This window comes from Arachis stenosperma, chromosome 3, assembly GCF_014773155.1.
Source record: "Arachis stenosperma cultivar V10309 chromosome 3, arast.V10309.gnm1.PFL2, whole genome shotgun sequence".
NCBI lineage: Eukaryota > Viridiplantae > Streptophyta > Magnoliopsida > Fabales > Fabaceae > Arachis > Arachis stenosperma.
The window spans coordinates 6546031-6570056 of record NC_080379.1 but is presented as its reverse complement, the minus strand read 5'-3'; the positions used below and the strand labels follow the sequence as shown (position 1 = coordinate 6570056).

The window sequence follows — 24026 nt, the reverse complement described above, 5'->3', positions numbered from 1 at the left end:
TTTAAATAAATTATTGAATATATGGTATAATAAGTATAAATTAATTAATAAATTATTCAAATTTAAAAATATTATTTATTATAGAAATAAATAAATAACTCTCAAATATAATTTTTAAATATATAAATAACAAATATTAAAATACGGTTAATACATTAATAATAACCCTATGATATTAGGGTTATTAATTTAATGCAAAAATATCAAATAGAATTATTAATTTAATTTAATGAGATAAAAAATTAAATTTGTTATTACACAGAAAAATTTTACTATATATCAAATAATGTGTTCATTAGTTTCTACTTTATTGTGAAAATTATCTAGATCATAATACTTAATTTTGAGTAAAATATATGTAAAATTTAATGAATTTTAATATACGTAAAATTTTAATCAATCCATATTATTCTTATATTGATAAATCTCCATTGATATGTAACCTTATAACAATATATATTATTAATAGATTAATAATATTATTGATGCTTTGAGTTTGTTGAGTTTATAAATGGTCTTTATATATATATATATATATATATATATAATATTTTTATTTTATTTAGTATTAATAGCTTACTCATAGTGTATTGTAGTGTAAAAATATCAAATAGAGTTATTAATTTAGTTTAGAGAGATAAAAAATTAAAGTTGGTATTATTCAAAAATTTTTTATTATATATCAAATAATGTATTCATTAGTTTTTAATTTATTGTATAAATTATCTAGATCATAATACTAATAGTATATCATAGGATTATTATTAATGTATTAACCATATTTTAATATTTATTATTTATACATTTAAAAATTATATTTGAGAACTATTTATTTAGTTTCATAATAAATGATATTTTTAAATTTGAATAATTTATTAATTAGTTTGTATTTATTATACCATATATTCAATAATTTTTTGAAAAAAATATTTATATAATGAATAAAAAATAATTTGAAAAAGATATCGTTTAAAAAATAAGGACAAATAAATCCCTAACTAATTTAAATTTAGAGACAATTAGGTTCCTATTCATTTTTAAACCTGACACGTCAGTATTTTTCGTTCAGAGTTGACGGAAAAACAGTCATAGGACCGTGTTGTGTCATAAAATAAAGAACAGGGACCGAAGTGGATCATTTTTTTTTAAGGATCGCGTTGTCATTTTAAAAAATTGACAGAGATCGAGTTGGTAGTTCATTCTAAGAAAAAGTCAACTACTAAATTAAAAAATGTTTGGCACAATGCTTCTCAACAATTTTAATATGCCTGTTTTTTTTTTTTTGGTTCAGTAAATTGGACAACTCAATCCTAAGTACCTTAATTAATTGGACAATCTTTAATTTTAGGTACACAATATATCTATACACTTCTCATATATTTTATTATACTTTTTTTTCAATTGTAATTTCTAAAGTTTAAACCCTAAATCTTTAAGATAGAAAAAGGGAGATATGCCATGTAAGATAAGGTTGGTTGACAATATGCCTATTTGAGACGACGGAGGAGGTGACAAGATTGGGTAGTGGTGTCTAACAGCCTAATGGGGCCGGGGTTTGTTTGTTGTGACGGTGGTTTATTACTGCTGTGGGCACAAAAGAAATAATAACTAGTATTATTATATAAAAATATTTAAAAGATAATAAAAAATAATTTAAAATATTTTAAAGTTTTATTTTTATTTTTATAAATATATAATTATAAATATTAAATTAAATAAAATAATTTTAAATTTTTATCTTCTTGAGAATTACTGGCGGTTATTATATATTATGGTTGGCTTATCACATATATTTCATATAAAAACTTCTGATTATATGGGTTGATCAAGTTAATTAACCACTTGATTGATTATATGGTTTGAGAGAAGTGAGTTTCAACTTACATTTATACTGACTACCATAAATAAATGATCCTCATCGATTTTAAGATTTTCATTTGCAGCGTAGGTGTCTATAATAATGGAGCAGACAAAAACTAAAGGTTAATTTTATAATGTTTTTATTTGGTGTCTAATTTTTGTTTAAATTATTTTTTATAATAATTTTAAAATATTTAAAATATTTTAACTTTTATATTTTTAAATTTAAAATAAATTATTTAGTCTATTTTAATAATTAGACAATATCTTTTAGACACCATAATAAATATCAAGGCTGAAATGTGTCCCTATTTATATTATATTTTTTTAATATAGGCAATTTGGCATGTGTCATTATTAGTTCTAGCATTACATAACTTTTTAATTGGTAGTTAGTATTATATTATCCAAGATATACGGGTGCTAAAAGTTATTCATTATTAAAGTGATGAACAATCTAATCAGTGGTTATTATTAATAAGTAACTAATTAAATAAACTAATTATAGCTTATTGAATAGCTTTAATATAATACATTATTATTTATTTTTTTAGAGCCGACCACTCAACTATAAATAACACATTTTTATAATAACAACTCATCTGGAATTTTTCATGACTCTGAGCATAGCTAACTTAGCTTTAACTTGAAAAAGGATATAGATGATATGAATACTTGGACAAACATCAATTTTGGACCGCCACAATTCCTCTCCAAATCTTTCTTATATAATTCATAGCAGCTTTCTTATATATATATATATTTGGTGTCCAATCCTAAAGTAATAATGGATTGATAACCTAGAGACTTTAAAGTGGCTGGTACCCTACGTACAAACTCATTTATTGCTTCTCTGTATGCCATAGATAGATGAAACATGTTCGATCGAATGCTAGAATAATTAATTGTTTAACTATATTATTAGACATTTGATTTATTACAATTACTATTTTTTATTTTTTATTTTTTTAATCGTACATTCAATTCAATAAATGTCTCAAATAAAAATTTATATCATGTGAGAAAATACATTACCAAAGTTAGAAATAAATAATTAGAATATAATAAGTTTCTGTGTTTTTAATTCCTAACGTTAAAAAATTCGGAAAATAAAATAAAAACACTTTACATGCAGTTCTAAGGGTGAGTTCGTGCATACATGCAAGTGGACTTGATTATTATTGGACGTGCATAAGGAAATTTTTTATGAAAAGCGAATTAAGTAAAAAATGAACATTTTTAATAAATTTATTAATTTATAAAAAATATATAACATTACACACATGACTTTTTGTGATTTTTTAATAAAAAAATAATATGTACTCTTTATTAAAATATACAATAATGCGCCACACCATAATCGTCCTATATTACAGTACTTTTCAATACATGTGCATATGCATATCAAACATATCAAAATTTAAGAAATGATAATTGCATCTTTTACATTGTTTTAAATATTTTGTATGGTATTAAAAATAACCGCAACCAGTAATACAAGAATTCTCATATTAAGTCTATTTATTTAAAGAGAAATACTAGAAAATTATTAAAATTTATCATTTTTTGGTTTTTAATTTTAGTTATTAATTTAATTTTTTTAGTTTAGTAAACTAATAAAATATTTTAATTCATACGTTCAAATATTGATGTGTAACTACTAACCAAAAAAATAAATTCTAATAGTCTTTTAGTATTTTTTAATTTAAACAAAAATTAACATTATTTTTAAGGTTGTCAAACTCGCGAGTTTAGATAAACTCATGGAACTGATCTAATTAAATTCGACTCGTAGACTCGTATAAGTTTATCTGTTATAATTTTTTTGTAAAAAATATATATATCATGTATAATATATATGTTTACTCAAATATAGGCATTAAAACTCAACAATTTCAACGTAAAAAAACATAAGAAATTAACATAATACTACAATAATTATAACAAGTACTCTAGAACACACATTCAAATCCTTCAGTTATTACATAGTTATCCACTAATAGTTGCAAAGTTATCCACTATCAAAGTTGGTAAATTCAAATTTGAGATTTCAGAGTTTCAGACATTCAAATTCAGTAACAAGTAACAATTAACTAACACTAACAAGTAACAACTACAAATTACAAGAAGTAGCAATTAAGAATAGACTAAACTAACACTAGCAAGTAACAACTGCAACATGCATCAATTCAGTAACTATTTTTTTTAAACATACCTGAATCTGAATGGTTGAATGGAGTAGGCTCAGTTGAGGAACCAGGCATTGTTGTGCTGTGCAAGCAGATAAGAACGAACGGGCAGAGAACGTACACACGACGAACGCAGATGCGACCGAAGAGGATGCGACGAACGAAGGTAACGTAGCGACAGCAGAGGCTCCACAAGTCCACGAGATTTGATGCATAACAGAGTCAATAGAGAGCAGAATGAGAGGATGAGAATGAGAGAACAGCGGAGAGAGACAGTGATGAGCTATTTGGGGAACGAAAAATGGCAAACGGCGGCGAGGGACAGACGAAACGCAAAGAGGGATTGGAGAAGAGAGTGACTGAGTGAGTGTGGCGAGCAAAGTGAGGGATTTAGCTATTTATGGTGACGTTCATACGTTACTCCCTTTTCCCCTCTTTTTTTAGGGCCAAAACGGCTTCGTTTTTGCTAAAAAGGCCAAACAAAGCAAACTCGTTAACTCGCCCGTAAACTCGTGAGATTGACCGAGTTTATGCGAGTTTACTCGAGTCTACTCGAATCTACCCAAAAACGAGTTTGTGTCCGAATTAACTTGATTCCACTATCTAAACTCGTAAATTCGTACGAATTAACTCAAGAATTTGACAACAAAATTATTTTGATAATTAATAATTCATGAGCTATTTATTACTATGTATATAACTTTATTATCTACTACAAGCTTATAATTATATTATACATAGAAAGCTTAATTAGAATTATATAAGCTTATAATTATATTATAATTTTATTATATACAAAGCTTATAATTATATTATACCAAATGTCAAAATGGTTTAGTTTTTGTCTTGGATGTGAAAAAAAAATAAAAAATTTAAAGCAATTATCCTACTTATCAAAATATATATATAAATCAATGAGAGATTAATTAGTCTAATAGTCCCAATCACAATAAACAAAAAAGTATGTAATGAAGATTCAACCATATCACTGATTACTTTCATTAAAGATAAGTAATAATTGGCAAATTTTATGGATATACGGAAAGAGGGCTTGTTTTGGCATGTAAACCGTCACTATCATGTGGTGTGACTTTAAAGCTCTTTTGGATATTTTTCTTTAGATAATTTACATTATTAAACTAACATCATTTAATTTTACACAAAATAGATTGTTTTGAATGACTATGGCCTCCCCTGCATGACTAAAATCAAAACAGTATCTTTAGATTTATTAAGATATCATGTATACATGTATAAATTAAAATAAATTGATTAGATTTATTAACACACCATGCAAAAATATATTATATATATATATATATATATATATATATATATATATATATTAAATTTGACTATTTCGATTTATGTAAAGACTTAAATTTAGTTTATCTATTTTGATTTGCATAAAAATATAATTAGAGTGATTCATTTTAAATAATTCGCATAAAATTAAATAAATGTTGAATTGTTGGTTTAATAACCTGAATTAGGTAAAAACTCAGGTGAAGTCGACTTTACGTGAAGTTGATATCAGAGAGTCATTAGATGAAAATTTAGTCAAATCAGTCAAATCATCTAACGACTCTCAAGTATCAACTTCACGTGAAGTCGACTGCATCAGTCAAATCATCTAACGACTCTCAAATATCAACTTCACGTGAAGTCGACTGCACCTCAGCACCTGAGTTTTCACTCCTGAATTATTATCCTTACTCTTACCTAATATCTTCTGTCTCTTTGGTCTTTTTCTAGTATATAATATTAGAAAAATGTTATTTCAAAATTTATTGATTTTATTACTTACTCAACAACTCAATTATTTTAGAATAATTTTTTAATTTAATAATTCAATAATTAAGAATGAAAATAAGTTAGATGACTTAATAAGGACGTATAATCTAACTTGCATTTGGTTTAATCTAGTCTGACTTATTATCATACAATAATTTTAGATTTAAACTAATTTAAAAATTTAATTTTGTTAATAAATCAGTCTCAAGAGTTATAAAATAGTCTAATAAAATTTATCAAATTTGTTTAAGTTTGTTAAAATATAAATAAATATTTTGAATAATTATAAATATTATTTATATTTTAAATATTTTAAAAATTTAAATATTATTGTAAAGAATAAATTTAACATATTAGATATAAATATTTTTTAAAATATTTTTAATTTTTTTATTTTAATAAAATATTATATATATCAAATTTTTTATCAGATTTTAGATTAGGTCGATTCAAATTTTGTTATAAAGTCTGATTTAGTCTATTTTCACTTTTACCAACAGTATATTTTATTTCATATTTTTAAATATTAATAATTTAATAATAATAAAAAAATAATAAATTTTGATAATTTTTTAATATTTTTTATAATTTTATTATTTGAAAGATTAATATAATTTATTATTTTTAATTATCAATTAGTTATTAATATTTAAGAATATATATTAAAAATATATTATTAATTTCTGCTCTGCTCATCTTATCTTGATCGTTACAAACATTGTGCGCCTATATATACAAGTATACGATCAGAACCTTCATCACGCATATATCACAGGTTATCACATAAAACAAACCCAAAAAATAAGGCCATATATATCTTGATGGACTCCTTAGAATTTATTGCTATTGTTGCTGCCATTGTCTCATTCTTCTTTATCCATACTTGGAGGTCTAATAGAAATAACCCCGTTACTAATTGGCCCTTCTTTGGTATGCTACCAGCAGTTTTATGTAATCTTTCTGATATCCATGATCAAACAACAACCACTTTGAAGCAATGTGGAGGTACTTTTTTGTTCAAAGGTCCCTGGCTCACAAATCTCAACTTTCTCATCACCACTGATCCTATGAATGTGCACCACATTACTAGCAAGAACTTTGACAACTACATCAAAGGCTCTGAGTTCTATGAGATTTTTGAAATACTCGGAGATGGCATCTTTAACACTGATTCCCACAAATGGAAGCATAATAGGAACATACTTCATTCATTGTTCAGACAAAACTCGTTTGAGAGTTTAGTTGTGAAAACCATTCATAGGAAGCTTGAGAGTTGCTTAGTTCCACTTCTCAATAATACATCGGAACTAGGAACTGTTGTGGACTTGCAAGACATCTTTCAGAGATTCAGTTTTGACAACATCTGCTCCATAGTGTTGGGATTTGATCCTAACTCCCTTCCTAACAAGCTCAAAGAGTTCCCGGAAGTTGCATTCGAGAAAGCTTTCAACAAGATGGAGGATACAATGTTCTACCGACACATTGTCCCAAGATTTTTGTGGAAGCTTCAAAAATGGCTCCAAATTGGACAAGAGAAGAGCTATAGTGAATGTAAAAAAATAATTGACCAATTCTTGCATCAATGTATATCATCCACTTTCCAAGAGCAAAGTAAAGTCACGTGCACCAAAGATGATGATGAACCAAATTTTAACATGCTCAAAGCTATTGTGGAGGAAAGTGAAATGGAAAAAGTAGATCGCAAGTTTCTGAGAGACAATGCTATTAGTCTCTTATTAGCAGGAAGGGATACAATTAGTTCAGGTCTCAGTTGGTTTTTCTGGCTAGTTACAACCCACCCTGTTGTTGAAGCCAAGATCCTTGAAGAAATCAGAGCAAACTTCATAACCAGTGAAGAAAATTGGCTCATCACTTCAAGGTTAAAAAATCTTAACAAGCTAGTTTACCTGCATGGAGCTTTGTGTGAAGCATTGAGACTTTTCCCTCCAGTTCCTTTCGAGCACAAATCTGCAGTTAAATCTGATATACTCCCCAGTGGGCATCGTGTTAATGCAAATAGTATGGTGATTTACTCTTTATACTCAATGGGAAGAATGGAACAAATATGGGGAGAAGATTGCTTGGAGTTTAAGCCAGAAAGGTGGATTTCTGACAAGGGAAGCATCATACACATACCATCTTACAAGTTCATAGCTTTTCAAGCAGGCCCAAGAAGTTGTTTGGGTAAAAATATAAGCTTTATTCAGATGAAAATAATCGCCATTACTTTGCTGTGGAATTTTCAATTCGAGGTGGTGGAAGGGCATAATAATGTGTGCCCAAGTGTATCTGTTGTGCTTCATATGAAACATGGCTTGAAGGTCAAGGTTACTAAAAGAGGTATTAATTAGAATATATTTGAGGGGTATCTATATATATATATATATTATATGGAATCCATTGTTGTACGTTTTATATATCATCTTGTCATCTGTATGAGATAATCAAGTGAACAAGTAATAAGCATATTATCAGCTGTATTTCTTCGTCATCGATCTTTAACTTACAAACTTTGTATTTGATATATACATATGAGCTAATTGGTGTAACTGTCTACTTGTGTTGGAGGAATATGATGACGGGAGGCTTTAATCAGATTTATATATTGTTGGCCATCCGAATTATATATTGTTTTCGACTATTAAATCATTAATATTTAAAAATATAAAATAAAGTATGTAATTAAATTACTGAATTAAAAATATTAAATTAAAAAAATTAAGTTAATAAAAAAAATAATAAATTATGATGCTTTTAATATTTCTCTTAAGTAATAATGTGTTGGATAAAATAAAAGAGATAATAATTTTTTATAATTTATAAAAAAGTTGAGCAATAAAAATAATGTTTCATAGGAGAAAAAAATCGATTACCGATAGAAGGAGTAATTGGTAAAAAAAAAAATTCTTTAAGTATATATGTCTTTTTACCACATGAATAAGTTATAAAATATAAAAATAAATAAAATAAAAGAAAAATAAAGGGTAAAAAATCATAATAAGCCAACTGGCTCAAAAAATTACGTAAATACGCCAAAGCAAAAATCGTTTCAGCAATAAGCCAGACCGTATTTTTATATAATTCGAACCAGGTTGGTTCGAATTCTATTTGTTAGTAAATCGAACCAGGTTAGTTCGAATTAGGGTTTTTTGTTGGTAATAAATCGAACCAGCCTGGTTCGAATTAAGAATGAAGGTAATTCGAACCATGGTAGTTCGAATTATAGAGAGAGAAGGTTTCCATGTAATTCGAACCAGCCTGGTTCGAATTACACCAATCATAGTTCGAACCAGGCCGGTTCGAATTAGTGTGAGACTGATTATGGACCAGGCAGATCCGATTCGGCCAAAGAGATGCGGGCTATGTCGCCAACCCGGACACAATTTAATAAGAAAAAATAAACACTAAACTGTTTCAAGATTCATTGATCATACAAAATGAATGTCGCAGAACACAAATAAAAAAAAAACATATGTAAACAGACTATAACATAACAAAAAAAGTACAAACCACTATGATACATGATTGAACTTTAAAGAAAAAAATACATAATTAAAGAAGCCATATTCATTACTACTCGCAACAATCAACTAAAAGTCATGTGCTCTAATGTAAATAATGCTGACACTAACAACATGGGAAATAATCTAAATAACTCTAAGACTAGCAAGAAGCGCACTAATGTAGATAATGCTAACACTAACAACATGCATACTAATGGTGTCCTGTCTGAGACGAGCCTCCAACCTGTGGGCAACTACGTCGTGTGTGTCCGGTTGGCGACATAGGCCGCACCTCTTTGCCGATTCGGATCCGCCTCGTCCATATTCGTCCGTATCCTAGTGGATCTAGGACGACCCTCTCTGGCACGCCTCTTGTCAGGGTCTGGAATCACCGTGGCCCGTCGTAAGGTGGCCAGAAGCCCTCCGGGATCGGAGGTGTGAATCCCATCCGATACACGTTGAACACCGAGCTAATCTGATAGACGCTGTGAACGTAAGAGGTCCAGGTGACCCGTGAGTATGCACAGCATGCAAGTGCGTGCTGACACGGGAAATGAAGAGCCTGGAGTACCCGCACTCACATGTCCGAGAGGCAAGTGATACTCTGTAAGTACCCAAGGAGAAAGAACCAGTCGGAGTGGTCTCTGCTACAGTGAACTCGGAGTTATCCCGGTCATACAGCGTCACCGTGAAGCACCTGGCCGTCCTCATGTTGGCCTCAATACACTTCACCAAATGCTGACTGAATTGTTGTCCTGTTCCCATCTGGGCCTCAGCCTCTCTCCCCTTGCGAACAAACAGTTCCGCAAGCCTACAATATGTTGCCTTCACCAGGGATGCTACAGGGAGATTTCTGACCCCCTTCAGGATAGAGTTCACACACTCGGAGATATTCGTCGTCATGTGACCGAATCTCCGCCCCTCATCACGATGCTGAGTCCACAACGAGTAATTAATCCGGTTCGCCCACTCACACATCGCCGGATCTTCAGATCGCAAGATATCAAACCAGTAATCAAATTCAACATCGGTCTTCGCATATGCCGCGTTCACTAGTAGCCTCCTAGCGTCTTTGCCCTTGAAGGTTAGGGCAAAATTAGCCGCTACGTGTCGTATGCAGAATGCACGGTACAGATGGCGGTAGCCAACCGCCGTCAGGGGCCTCAAGCGCAGCCTGATGCCGTTGTGCCTGTCCGATATAACCAGACCGGGCTGCGGGGTCACGTGCTGTCGAAGGTGCAACAAAAAAATGTCCAGGATTCCGCATTCACCCTCTACTAGTGCGAATGCGACAGGTAGAATGTTCGAGTTCCCGTCCTGTGCAATCGCGATGAGCAACGTCCCCCCATACTTCCCATACAGATGTGTGCCGTCAATGCTCACTAGCGGCTTGCAATGACGGAATGCCTCGATGCACGGCGGGAAAGTCCAGAAAAGCCTGTGAAAGTACGCTTGAGACTCGTCCACTTGTCCTCCAACTCGAACCGGGGCGTCTTAAGGACGACAACACTACCAGGCATCGTCAGCTGCACACCCAACACCCACCTACAGGTCGTTGTAGGACTCATCCCAGTCACCGTAAATGATGGCAATAGATTTCTGCTTCGCCATCCAAACCCTCCGGTAAGTCGGCCTAAAACCGAAGTGCGCTGTCGTGGCGTTCAGGAGCACCTTGATGCTCACGGATGCATCGGCCCTAACCATTGGCATGATGAACGCCGAAATCACATGATAATCCAAACTCCTGTGGTCACTCGAGATGGATGTGGCCAGGCAAGTGTGAGGTCCATTGTACCGTTTGACTCCCAAATGCCCTTGCGCTTCCGGAGACTCAGTCGAATCAACCATGTGCACCCATTCCCAACTCGGAACACTTGCCCACATAGCGGCGGTGATCGGACTCCACCACCTTGTACTGTACCCCTCGCCGGATGCTGTAAGTCTTCACACTTAAAAGGGCCTCATCTTTATCCTGGAATTGCTGACCAACCTGAAACTCTGTCAGACCAGTAGTCCCTTCCGCATCTCTAGCTCCGAATCCAACAGCATGCCCTAAAACCCCCTCATGTCTCATGGCGTCCAAGTCCAACGAGGAAAAATGTGGTGGATACTGCTGTGTGCCAGAGCTAGAACCACCTACCTCCAATGCAGGCCCGGTCGCTCCAATATCATCAGCGCTATCATCGTCAATCATATCCGGCTCGACGTCATCCTCCTCTTCATCGTCCAAAAAACCGTCGCCTACGCCAACAGGTGCAACTCCCAATAAAGCGTTCGGCAAATTTTTCCTTTCCACTACCTCGTCGCCATCGGTGCCATTGAGGTCAACAGCGAAAGATGGGGAGGCAACATGTTGGACCACTGGTTCGTACACAGGGACGTACGAGGAAGCAACGGCAGGCCGGGAACTAGAACCTGCTGGATTCGCTATAGTGTTCGTATTCCTGTTCGAACCGCCGGAGCTGGATACAACATCAACCAGCCGTGCCAACAACTCCGGTGTCCTCACCTCCGAAAACTGCCGCCGACAAAGAAACATTACTTGCAAGTCCACATCATTATTAATCGTGAAGCAATCATACTTCACCGTATTCTGTAGCACCGTGACTGGAATGCGATAGAAAAACTTCTTTACCCGCTTCGCACCCTCCAGCCCCGAGCTTCATTAGTACAGCGCTAACAAGGTCATCATAACTCGTCGTAGATGTTATGACAATACATAGAGGATTCTTATCTGTGAACTTTACTCCGGAACGAGTTTTTCTATTAACAGATCCTTTGTGGTGCACCAAAACCACAAAACTCTCCTCACTAGCCATCCTATTCCCTCTAATGAGACTAATTCACGTTTGGAACCATATATATACAGCTCAGTCTCACACTAATTCGAACCGGCCTGGTTCGAACTATGATTGGTGTAATTCGAACCAGGCTGGTTCAGAATTACATGGAAACCTTCTCTCTCTATAATTCGAACCACCATGGTTCGAATTACCTTCATTCTTAATTCGAAACAGGCTGGTTCGATTTATTACCAACAAAAAACCCTAATTCAAACTAACCTGGTTCGATTTACTAACAAATAGAATTCGAACCAACCTGGTTAGAATTATATAAAAATACGGTCTGGCTTATTGCTGAAACGATTTTTGCTTTGGTGTATTTACGTAATTTTTTGAGCCAGTTTGCTTATTATGGTTTTTTACCCAAAAATAAAATTATGTTTTTTTAATAAATTAAAAAAATATTTAGGACCATATAATTGATAGTAGATATAACTATTAGATAATAAATTACAAAAAAATATTAATAGAAATATTAAATTTGATTATAAAATAAAAGAGAAATAAAAATAATAAATAAAATTTTAAAATTTAAAATTAAAATATTTGAGATCAAAAAATGAAGAGAAAATTTTGATAAACAACGACTTAAACATTAATATGATAAAAAAAATTGAATCAAATTTGAAATAATTAAATTAAATCATTGATATAAAAAATTAGTTATAATTATTTAACTCAATAAAATAAGTTAAATAAATAAAGATATCTTATAAATATGGTATGTGAAAATTATAATATTTTTAAAAATTATTAATCAAAATACATAAGTGACAAAAAAATTAATGCAAGTTAAAATAAAATTAATTTATTTATTATAGTTAAATCAAATAATTAATATAATTGATTAGTTATAGTTAATGTTATTAAATAAAATATTAAATAATTTGATATTTATCTAAATCAAATAAAATAAAATTAATTATAATATTTTTAAAAATTATTAATTAAAAAACATAAGACAAAAAAATTAATGTAAATTAAGGTAAAATTAATTTATTTATTTCAGTCAAATCAAATAATTAATATAATTAATTAGTTATAGTTAATGTAGTCAAATAAAATATTAAATAATTTGATATCCATCTCAATCTAATAAAAATTAATGTAATTAATTAGTTATAGTAAATAACTTAATGTGGTCAAAAAATCTTTCGATTCATATCTTCTGACTTGGATCGTATCTTTTTTTTCGAGTTGTATATTAAAATTAATTATTAAAATAAAATAATAATATTAAATATAAAATATACGTTAAATATAAATTAAATAATATATATTTATATATAAATAAATAATAATTAATTTTGATAAATAATTTTAGTATATAAATATTTTTTTTCAGTATAATATTATCTTTGTTAGAAGCATTGTGCGCCTATATAAGTTTACCATTGTCTGAAACCTTGTCAATCGTCATGCATATAAATCTTGATGGACTCCTTAGAGCTTATCGCTATTTTTGCAGCCATTGTCTCATTCTTCTTTATCCATACTTGGAGGTCTAATAGAAATAACCGCCTCACTAATTGGCCCTTCTTTGGTATGCTTCCAGGGACTTTATGTAATCTTTCCAATATCCATGATCACACAACCACCAATTTGAAGCAATGTGGAGGTACTTTTTTCTTCAAAGGTCCCTGGTTCACAAACCACAACTTTCTCATCACCAGTGATCCTATGAATGTGCACCACATTACTAGCAAGAACTTTGACAACTACATCAAAGGCTCTGAGTTCTATGAGATTTTTGAAATACTCGGAGATGGCATCTTTAACACTGATTCTCACAAATGGAAGCATAGTAGGAACATACTACAATCATTGTTCAGACAAAATTCGTTTGAGAGTTTAGTGGTCAAAACCATTCATAAGAAGCTCCACAGTTGCCTAGTTCCACTTCTCAATGATGTATCAGAATCAGGAACTGTTGTGGACTTGCAAGACATCTTTCAGAGAATCAGTTTTGACAACATCTGCTCCATAGTGTTGGGGTTTGATCCTAAATCCCTTCCTAACAAGCTCATTGAATTCCCGGAAGTTGCTTTCGAGAAAGCTTTCAACATGATAGAGGATGTAATGTTTTACAGACACATTGTCCCAAGATTTGTGTGGAAGCTTCAGAAATGGCTCCAAATTGGACGAGGGAAGAGCTATACTGAATGTGAAAAAATAATTGACCAATTCTTGCATCAGTGTATATCATCCACATTCCAAGAGAAAAGCAAACTCAACTGCACCAAAGATGATGATGAACCAACATTTAACATGCTCAAAGCTTTTGTGGAGGAAAGTGGAATGGAACAAATAGATCGCAAGTTTCTAAGAGACAATGCATTGACTCTGTTAGCAGCTGGAAGGGATACAATTAGTTCAAGTCTCAGTTGGTTTTTCTGGCTAGTTTCAACCCATCCTCTTGTTGAAGCCAAGATCCTTGAAGAAATCAGAGCAAACTTTATAACCAAAGAAGAATATTGGCTCATCACTTCAAGATTAGAAAATCTTAACAAGCTAGTTTACCTGCATGGAGCTTTGTGTGAAGCATTGAGACTTTTCCCTCCGGTTCCTTTTGAGCACAAATGTGCAGTTAAATCTGATGTACTCCCTAGTGGACATCGTGTTAATGCAAATACTATTGTAATTTACTCTCCATATTCAATGGGAAGAATGGAACAAATATGGGGAGAAGATTGCTTGGAGTTTAAGCCAGAAAGGTGGATTTCTGAAAAGGGAAGCATCATACACATACCATCTTACAAGTTCATAGCTTTCAATGCAGGCCCAAGAAGTTGTTTGGGTAAAAATATAACCTTTATTCAGATGAAGATTGTCGCCATTGCTTTGCTCTGCAATTTTCAGTTTGAGGTGGTGGAAGGGCATAATAATGTGTGTCCATGTGTTTCTATTATTCTTCACATGAAACATGGCTTGAAGGTCAAGGTTACTAAAAGAGGTATTAATTAGATTTAGCTAGGGGCATCTACATGTTATGGACTCCATTATTGTACGGACATTATATATCATCTTGTCATCTGTATCAGATAAATAAGTGGAGAAGAAATAAGCATATCATTAACTGATGTAGTTTTTCATCATGGATCTTCACAAAGTTTGTATTTGATATTGATCATATATATATAATATGAAAAATACAACTAGGTACATGCTAAAATCAATCATAAAAATTATTCATGAGTATGTAATACATATAAAAATACAAAATTTACACTAAAAATGAATTAAACTATACGTGTATATATATAAATATATAATGACAAATTTTAATAACTTATTTTAGTGTGCAAATAACATCTATATAAAAAATGACTATATTATATAATTGGTGTAACTGTCTACTTGTGTTATAGTAACAATGCCAGAGACTTTAACTAGCTAATAGATTAAATTAAATAACAAAAAATATTTTAGAAGTAAAACATCAGTTTAAATAACAATGTGTTAGACATCACATTTTAACCCAAAGTTTTAAATTAATGAGTTTTTATGATTTTTTTATTATTTAATAATTCATTTTGAACTATTGTGAGACTTTATTTTTTTATACTTAATATTTTAATATTCTATTGTGGTAAGTCTTTTTTTATATATTTGGATACATATATAACAGTCTAAATTCATAGAATATTTAATCTATCTCATTTAAGGTATCAAGGGAATATAAAATACTCTATAAATAACAAATCATCGAATCAATTACTAATAAATATTTGTATATATTTATATATACTTTTACACATTTTCAAAAGAATGCGGCAATAAAATCAAGATATATGTCAAAATTTATAAGCGTCACTACATGTGTTATTATTGAGAAGTCGTCAATTATTTAATTAAATTGCGAAGCAAAAGGGTTTAAGCTGTCAATTTAGGATTAGAAATGAGTCGAGTTGAGTTGAACTGGATCAAGTTCAAGCTCGATACATAAAATTTGAACTTGACTCACGACTCAACTCATTAATAGTCAAGCTTATTTTTTAAACTCAAACTCGACTCACCGAAAGCTTATGAGCTAGCTCGAGCTCATGAGTTGGCTCAAATAATAAGAACTACATAATCTATAATTCTATACCAATAAATTATAACTTATATATTTAAAAGATCAATTTTATATATTCTTTATCTATCAATAAATTATAAATTTTTTATTTATATCCTACATCAAAATTATATATAAAAAACAAATATAAAATTTTAAATAATTAAAAAAATCATTAATATATATATATAATTATTAATACATATATATATTTTATTATTTCATATGTACATATATATTTTTTATTCATGGTATCTCCCAATTTAACAGATTAAAAATTAATCCGTTGCAAATCTAAATTTCATTTAAGAAATCAATGAGTTATTGTATTATAAGGCGAGATTCGAACTCCAACTTTATTCAGATGAAGATCATCGCCATTGCTTTGCTGTGCAATTTTCAGTTTGATGTGGTGGAAGGGCATAAAAATGTGTCCATGTGTTTCTATTGTGCTTCACATGAAACATGGCTTAAAGCCTAAAGGTTACTAATAGAGGCATTATTAATTAGATTTAGGGGCATCTACATGGTATGGACTCTATTATATATTGTACGGACATTATATATCATCTTGTCATATATTGTATAAGATAAATAAGTGAAGAATTAATAAGCATATCATTAGCTGATGTAGTTTTTCATCATGGATCTTCACAAAGTTTGTATTTGATATTATCATATATAATATAAAAAATACAACTAAGTGTATACTAAAATTATTTATCAATATAAAATATATACAAAAATAAAATATAAAATGCTCACTAAAAATAAATTAAATTATGTATATATATATTTATATATAAATAAATAATAATAGATTTTAGTGATTAATTTTAATATATTAATAATATTTTTATGAAAAAATGACTATATTATATAAGAGACATACTTAAATAAAAATGTTAAAAATATCTTTTTATGAAGAGTCTTATATTAAAAATATGTTTTGCTTGTTTGGCCACATTTTAAAAAAGGATAACATTTTTATAGTATATCAAATTAAATTCTACAATTCATCATCTAATAGTAATAAAGATGCATCTTTACATAAAAACAATTGTAAAATCTTCATGATAGTATCCACCGTTATATAATTGACGTAATTGTCTAACTACTTGTGTTGCACAGACAATTCGAATGACTTTGACTAATAGATTCATTAAGAGAAAGTATGAGAAAAGTATGAAAAGATAATAATTTTAGTATATAATGTGTACAATAGAATTAAAAAAAGGATAAAATTAAAATTAAAACTTAGATAATTAATTATTTAATTTTAAAAAATTTAGATTAGCATTTAAACTCATTTATTTACACTATGTACAGTTATTTTTAATCTCACCATAATCTCCAATACACGTCTAAAACTCACCGCTATCTTCTCTGGCCTTCACAACATGCTGCTGCACTCCCCGCCGGCTAGACGCCGCTGCAGCCTCCTACCGACACCGCCTCCACTTCCGTCAGTCAATCCGACGCGGCTCGCCCTCTGCCACTGTTTTCGCGCCACTCTCCCAACAGCAATCATCGTAGCAAGTCCTACCTCCTCGTTGCGCGTTTGTTGTGCCAGGCTCGTCTCTATCACCTGCGCCGTTGCAACTCCCGGTCGACTGTGCCGCCGACACCATCACCACAGACTCCAGCCGACGCCGCCACGGATTCTCGCATATGAGGCCAAAAGCTCAACAACGCCGTTGTTTGAATTAATCGTGTAAGTATGATAGATGTAGCGCACGTATGCTTGAAGACAATATCAAATCAAGCACTCAATTGCTTACTTTTTTAATTCTCACCCATGTCTCCTCTGATCAAGCTTTTTCTTTTTTTATTGTTTGTTTCTCCAATTTTATTGTTACATCAAATCATAAGGGTCATGTGTAAAATTATACATGTTCTCTCTCTTTTTTTTTAATAAAAGTTAAATTATTGGATGATCATAGTTGCTTTTTCTGTTTATTCATCTCCTTCTATTTTAATGGTCAATTTAGGATGGTCATTTTAGTAGGTATGCAGATGGTTATTTTAATTTTTATGTAGATGATTATTTTTATTGGATTGGATTTAGTTATATATAATTAAAGGTGAATGCTACCCAACCCCCTTTAAAATAACATGTAAGTTACCCTTCATTATGTGTCACATTGTAATTGGTTCTTATCTTAACCATAGTTGAATTATTTTATAATTTATTATTCTTAAAATATCAAAGCTCCACTCCCATTAATTGAAGCACATTCCACTCCTCCATTTTTTGTTCATCACTTCATCACCTAGATTCGGTCCTTCCAAGCACCGTTGCGTTTGTGACAAGAAGCACCAACGTCATCGCCATTTACTGCCTTCCCACACAACCTCTATTTCTTTAGTGCATCATCCCTTAGTCACGTCGTTGAATTCCGTCGCCCATAACTTGTCCTTTCCAGTATAGCTAGCGCTTTTTTTGCCATGTATCACTGCTTATCCATGTAATTAATGGTTAATTTTAGTTATTAAATTTTTTTATTAAGAAAATATATCTTATATAATTACGTGACGGAACATATATATTTAAAATATAATATAAAATAAATCTATTCAAAGTATTTAAAAGTATAATTAAAATTAGGAACATATAAATATAATAATAAAATTTGTACTCCAAACAAATAAACATATTTTTTTTATCATACATATATTATTAAAAAATAAATATTATTAAAATTAATAACTGAAATTAAATAAATAAAATTTAACTTTCTTACCGTATTTTTTTGTATAATATTTAAGAGATAATATGAAATACATATAAAATAAATAAAACAGACAAAAATGGAGTACTATTGAAATGGAGAATTATTTTTTGTCTGTTTTATTTATTTTAGGCATGTATTTGATATTTATCTCTTAAATATCTATCTATATAATTTACTTTTGTATTTAAAAATTTTAATATTATCTATTTTTATTTAAAAATCATTTTTACATTATTTTTTAGACTGTTATATTGGTCTTTCTTTAAGATAATACAAAAAATAATTTATCATGAAGATAATTTATTTAATCATTAATTAAATAATAAAGTACGAATAAAAAAAATTAAAGAATAAAAATACTATGAAAAATACTTGTAAGAAAGCTAGATTTTATCATTTTAAACTTGTGTTATTATTTTAACAATTATTTTAAAATAATTTATGTACAAAAAAAAATATTTTTCTGATTTTAATTATACTTTTAAGTACTCTAAATAGAGTTGTTATATTATATTATATGAATATACGTTCTATCGTGTAATTAAATAATATTATTTAATAAAAAAATTTAATAACCAAACAAAACATTATTTAGGTATGTTCATATATTCTCTTAAATTTATACAATTTATTTTTAAACTGTTATATTGGTCTCTTTTCTATATAATATAAAAAATAATTTTTCATAAAAATAATTTGTTTAATTATTAATTAAATAATAAAGTACTAATAAATTAAAAATTAAAAATAAAAAGTACTATAAAAAATACGGTAAAAAAGTTGAATTTTATCATTTTAAATTTCTGTTATTAATTTTAATAAATATATTTTTTAAATAATATGTATGATAAAAAAATATGTTTATTTTTTTGGAGTACAAATTTATTATATTGTATATTCATGATTATATTTTTAAATACTTTGAATAGATTTATTTTTATTATTATTTTACATATAAATATATGTTCCATCACGTAATTAAATAAAGATATATTTTTTAATAAAAAAATTTAATAACCAAATTAACCATTAATTATGTGGGTAAGCAGTGATTCACGCCAAAAAGAGGCACCGGCTATACTATACTGGGAAGAGAGGTTGTGTTGGAGGGCATGGCGATGACGTTAACGCTTCTTGTCACGAACGCGACGGTGCTTGGAAGGACCAAATCTAGGTGATGAAGGGGAGTGGATCCTCTCCAGTGAATAAAAAACTGGATGGTGTGCAGTGTTTAATCTAACCATTCACCACACTCTCTCTCTTGTTTATTTCTGGTCCCACTATTAAAATCAAAGGTGAGAGATTGCACTGTATTTTGTCTAAGTGTTGAAAAAACTGGAGAAGATCCATTTCCGGTGATGAAGTGATAAACAAAGAATGAAGGAGTGGAATGTGTTTCAATTAACGGGAGTGGAGCTTTGATATTTTAAGAATAATAAATTACAAAATAACCCAACTATAGTTAAGATAAGGACCAATTACAATGTGACACACAATGAAGGGTAACTTACATGTTATTTTAGAAGGGGTTGGATAACATTCACCATAATTAAAATATGTTGAATGTTCAATTCATTAGGCATGTGGATGATTATATTTAGAAAAAGCTTAGGGGCCAGCACTTTTATTAAAATTTGGCCAACACTTAACCAGCAAAAGAAAAATGAGTAATCTCGCACCATTAGATGTAATCTCACACTATTAAAAATACTATTGATGACTAATTTATGACTACAAATTACAATATCTGCTTGTTCCCTAGCACTCCTCTTATATTTATTCTTAAGTGGATGATTATTTTTATTAAGGGTGAGTGGCATGTGACAAGTCAAGCAGCGATGATAAAGTGGGATAATTATTGATGAAGGTGGGGGTGGCCGCCGGTTGAAAAAGAAGAGAGCATTAGAGTGAAATTCTTTGACAAATTAAAATTTTGAATGGTTATTTTTTTTTGAAATAATTAATTAAATTTTTTTAAAATTTAAAATTTAAAATTTGAAATTGGAGAATTTAAATCTTAAAATTTAATGTGAAATAATTGAATGAGAATTTTTGAATTTAAATAATATGTCGAGTGATTTTTATTATAATCAACCTATTATACACATTATCAAGATTTCACTTTGTCTTCCAAAGATTAAATAACAAAATATATTTCGGAAACAATAGAACACGAGTTTAAATAACAATATGTGTTAGACATCACGTTTTAACCCAAAGTTTTAAATTAATGAGTTTCTATTATTAAATAATCCATTTTCAACTATTGTGAGACTTTAATTTTTTATACTTGATATTTTAATATTCTATTATGGTAATTTTTTTTATATAGATTTGGATACTACCTAACGATCTAAATTCATAGAATATTTAATCTATCTCGCTCATTTAAGGTATCAAGAAATTAAAATATAAAATGCTCTATAAATAACAAATCATCAAATTAATTCTAAATATTTGGATATATTTATTTGTATTTTACTATTTTACATATTTTCAAAGGAATGTGACAATAAGATCAAGATATCATGGGTGAGCGTGGATTAGATTGAATTGGATATAACTAAAATTTTGATACTAAATCATTGGATCTAATAGCCACAGTATTTAAGTTTGGATTCGATCCGATCCGCACATTTGCGGATCGAATATCGTATATATTTACAAAATACAAAAATATTTTTAAAATCTTATTTTTATTAATAAATTTTTTATTTTCTATTTTTTTCAATATTTTTATTTTTAAAATAATATTAAATATAATTTTTTTAAATAATAAAATTAAAATAATACAACATATATAACAACTATTAGTTGAAATAAAATATAAGAAAAATATTTAATTAATTATTTATTTATTTTTACGAATCTGCGGATATGCGAATACCGACATAAAATCCGCAATTCGAACCTATAAATGTGCGGGTCCGATCCGATATCCGATCTGATAGCATTGCGATCGAATCTATATCCGCAATTTTCAAATCAAATTTGGATAAATATCGCATATATATAAATTGGATCTAATCCATGAACACATTAAATATATGTCAAAATTTCAAAGCGTCACTACATGTGATATTATTGAGAAGCCGGCAGTCATTCAATTAAATTGCGAAACACACTACAACAATATAGATTATTTTTTAGGGTTATAATGTGTAAAAGAAAATTAAAATTTGTCAAAAAAAAATTTGACACTATTTTAACTATGAAAATATGTTAATAAAAGTTTTATCAAAAATAGTATTTTTAACATATAAGTGATTGTGAAAAAAATTTAAATCTTATTTTGATAAATATTGACTGTCAAAAATAATTTGTTAGAAAATTTTGAGAACATATTTTCTGTGATACTTATTAATTGTCAAAAATACTATTTATTTTGACATTTATTGACTATAAAATATTCTCAACAAAAAATTTTAACAAAAAATGAGATGTGATTTTGAAACTAAAGAATAAATTGAGATTTTGAAGATAAAAAATGACTAATATAATCATAAACTGAAAGCAGTGTGATATCAAAATTAACAGAGTCCAAAAAAAATAGTGGAGTAAATTTAAAACAAATGAGTGTCAAAATTAAGGAGTAATTTTCTACAGTCAAATTATTCGTCAAGAAAACATAGATTTAACATTTGTGATATTTATCAAAAATGTATATTAATTTTGACATTTAATTATGGTGTTAAAAAATAAAGCGTTAAAATAACTCTATTTTCTTGTAGTGAGGAGGAGATTAAGCTATCATGTAATATTTTGGGATGTGTAGATCAATTAATTTACCGATCCGTTATCGGAAAATTCCATTAAGAGCGAACCTGAAGAGGGTGAAAACATGGAATCCAGTTATTAAAAAGAGTGGAGGAAAGGCTCCAGGGTTGGAAGGGGAGGTACTTGACAAAAGCAAAAAAATTAAAAAACTAGTGCTGATTAAATTGGTTCTCAATAATTTGTCAATGTATTACTTGAGCATGTTTACAATTACAAAGGTAGTGGCGGCAAAGCTTATGGCATTGCGATCAAGGTTCTTTTGGGTAAGTCGAACCGTGGGAGGGGAATGCCAACTATATGGGGTTTAACAAAGAATATGGGTGCTCGTGTTGAAGAATATGGGTCTTTTGCTTAAGAGGAGTAGTATCTGTTGTAAAAGAAAGTAGTGCGCTCGTGTAATAACTTTAATGGAAGTAGGCCTATTATTGAAAATCAATTAATAAGAAAGAAAGGAGTGTGTGGCGGATATTGGTGGCTTGAAGCATAAAGAGGGTAGAGTTGTTTGAGTTATATAAAGTGGGTTTGTAGGTTCAGGTTGGTGATGGGATGAAGGCTAAATTTTGGCACGATTTGTGGATGAAAGTGGAAAAACGTTCCATCTGTAACGGCGGTGTTTGGATGGTTTCTAGTGGAGATGGAGTTAGCAATGGAGACGGCCTCTAGGGAGTGGGAGGAGGAAGCCTTACTTGAGATGCTTACGGAGCTAGTAAAGGTGGGGATAAGACACCGAAAAGTGGATTCTCTTGTAAAAAAAAAAAAAAACTTTTTTTGTTAGATTTTTTTTTAATTAAAGATAGAGAATTCGAACCCATAACTTTTTAGGTAATTATAAAGAGATTATGCCATTTGAACTATAATTTATTGGGCTGTTAGATCTTTTGTACATGTGGTGTATAAAGAGTTATTAGGAGTAGAACCTAATATGTTTAGTTTTACCAAAAAGTTATGAAAAGGGTTAGTTCCTCGTGTTGAGCTTCTTGTGTGGTTTGTTGTTTTGGAAAAATTGAACATTAGAAAAAGCTAAGACTTGCTATATTTGAAATTAATTTGTTTTTTGGATGTCATAAGCCTTGGGGAGTATTTTAAATCGCTGGCAGTGGAGGGTACCGTGTGTTGGGTGGGGCCGAATGATGTAAAAATTTGTTTTGAATTATGGATGGAGAGAAGTCTAAAAAGGGGAGGTGCCGATGACATTGTTCTTCGCACATGATGTATTTGGAAGGTGAGAAATAATAAAACTTTTAGAAAAGGGGAAATTAATTTTGACC

At 30.0% G+C, this 24026-nt stretch overlaps 4 protein-coding genes across 4 annotated transcripts; 2 read left to right on the top strand and 2 right to left on the bottom strand.

Moving 5' to 3' along the window:
• The first annotated feature begins 1542 nt into the window (after positions 1 to 1542).
• On the top strand, positions 1543 to 8194 carry LOC130965390 (alkane hydroxylase MAH1-like). The gene is made up of 3 exons (XM_057890157.1): positions 1543 to 1553; positions 3839 to 3859; positions 6727 to 8194. The coding sequence occupies exons 1-3, from the start codon at positions 1543 to 1545 to the stop codon at positions 8192 to 8194; spliced, it is 1500 nt and encodes a 499-aa protein (XP_057746140.1).
• Positions 8195 to 9721: 1527 nt separating this feature from the next.
• On the bottom strand, positions 9722 to 11050 carry LOC130965389 (uncharacterized). The gene is made up of 2 exons (XM_057890156.1): positions 10896 to 11050; positions 9722 to 10784 (listed from the first exon to the last, which is right to left on the bottom strand). The coding sequence occupies exons 1-2, from the start codon at positions 11048 to 11050 to the stop codon at positions 9722 to 9724; spliced, it is 1218 nt and encodes a 405-aa protein (XP_057746139.1).
• A 136-nt stretch (positions 11051 to 11186) lies between these two features.
• Positions 11187 to 12165, bottom strand: LOC130965388 (uncharacterized). The gene is made up of 2 exons (XM_057890154.1): positions 11929 to 12165; positions 11187 to 11864 (listed from the first exon to the last, which is right to left on the bottom strand). Exons 1-2 carry the CDS (start codon positions 12163 to 12165, stop codon positions 11187 to 11189), a joined length of 915 nt encoding a protein of 304 aa, XP_057746137.1.
• Positions 12166 to 13623: 1458 nt separating this feature from the next.
• On the top strand, positions 13624 to 23421 carry LOC130965387 (alkane hydroxylase MAH1-like). Its single transcript, XM_057890153.1, has 5 exons — positions 13624 to 15142; positions 17576 to 17960; positions 22757 to 22877; positions 22977 to 23021; positions 23287 to 23421. Exons 1-5 carry the CDS (start codon positions 13624 to 13626, stop codon positions 23419 to 23421), a joined length of 2205 nt encoding a protein of 734 aa, XP_057746136.1.
• The last annotated feature ends 605 nt before the right edge of the window (positions 23422 to 24026 follow it).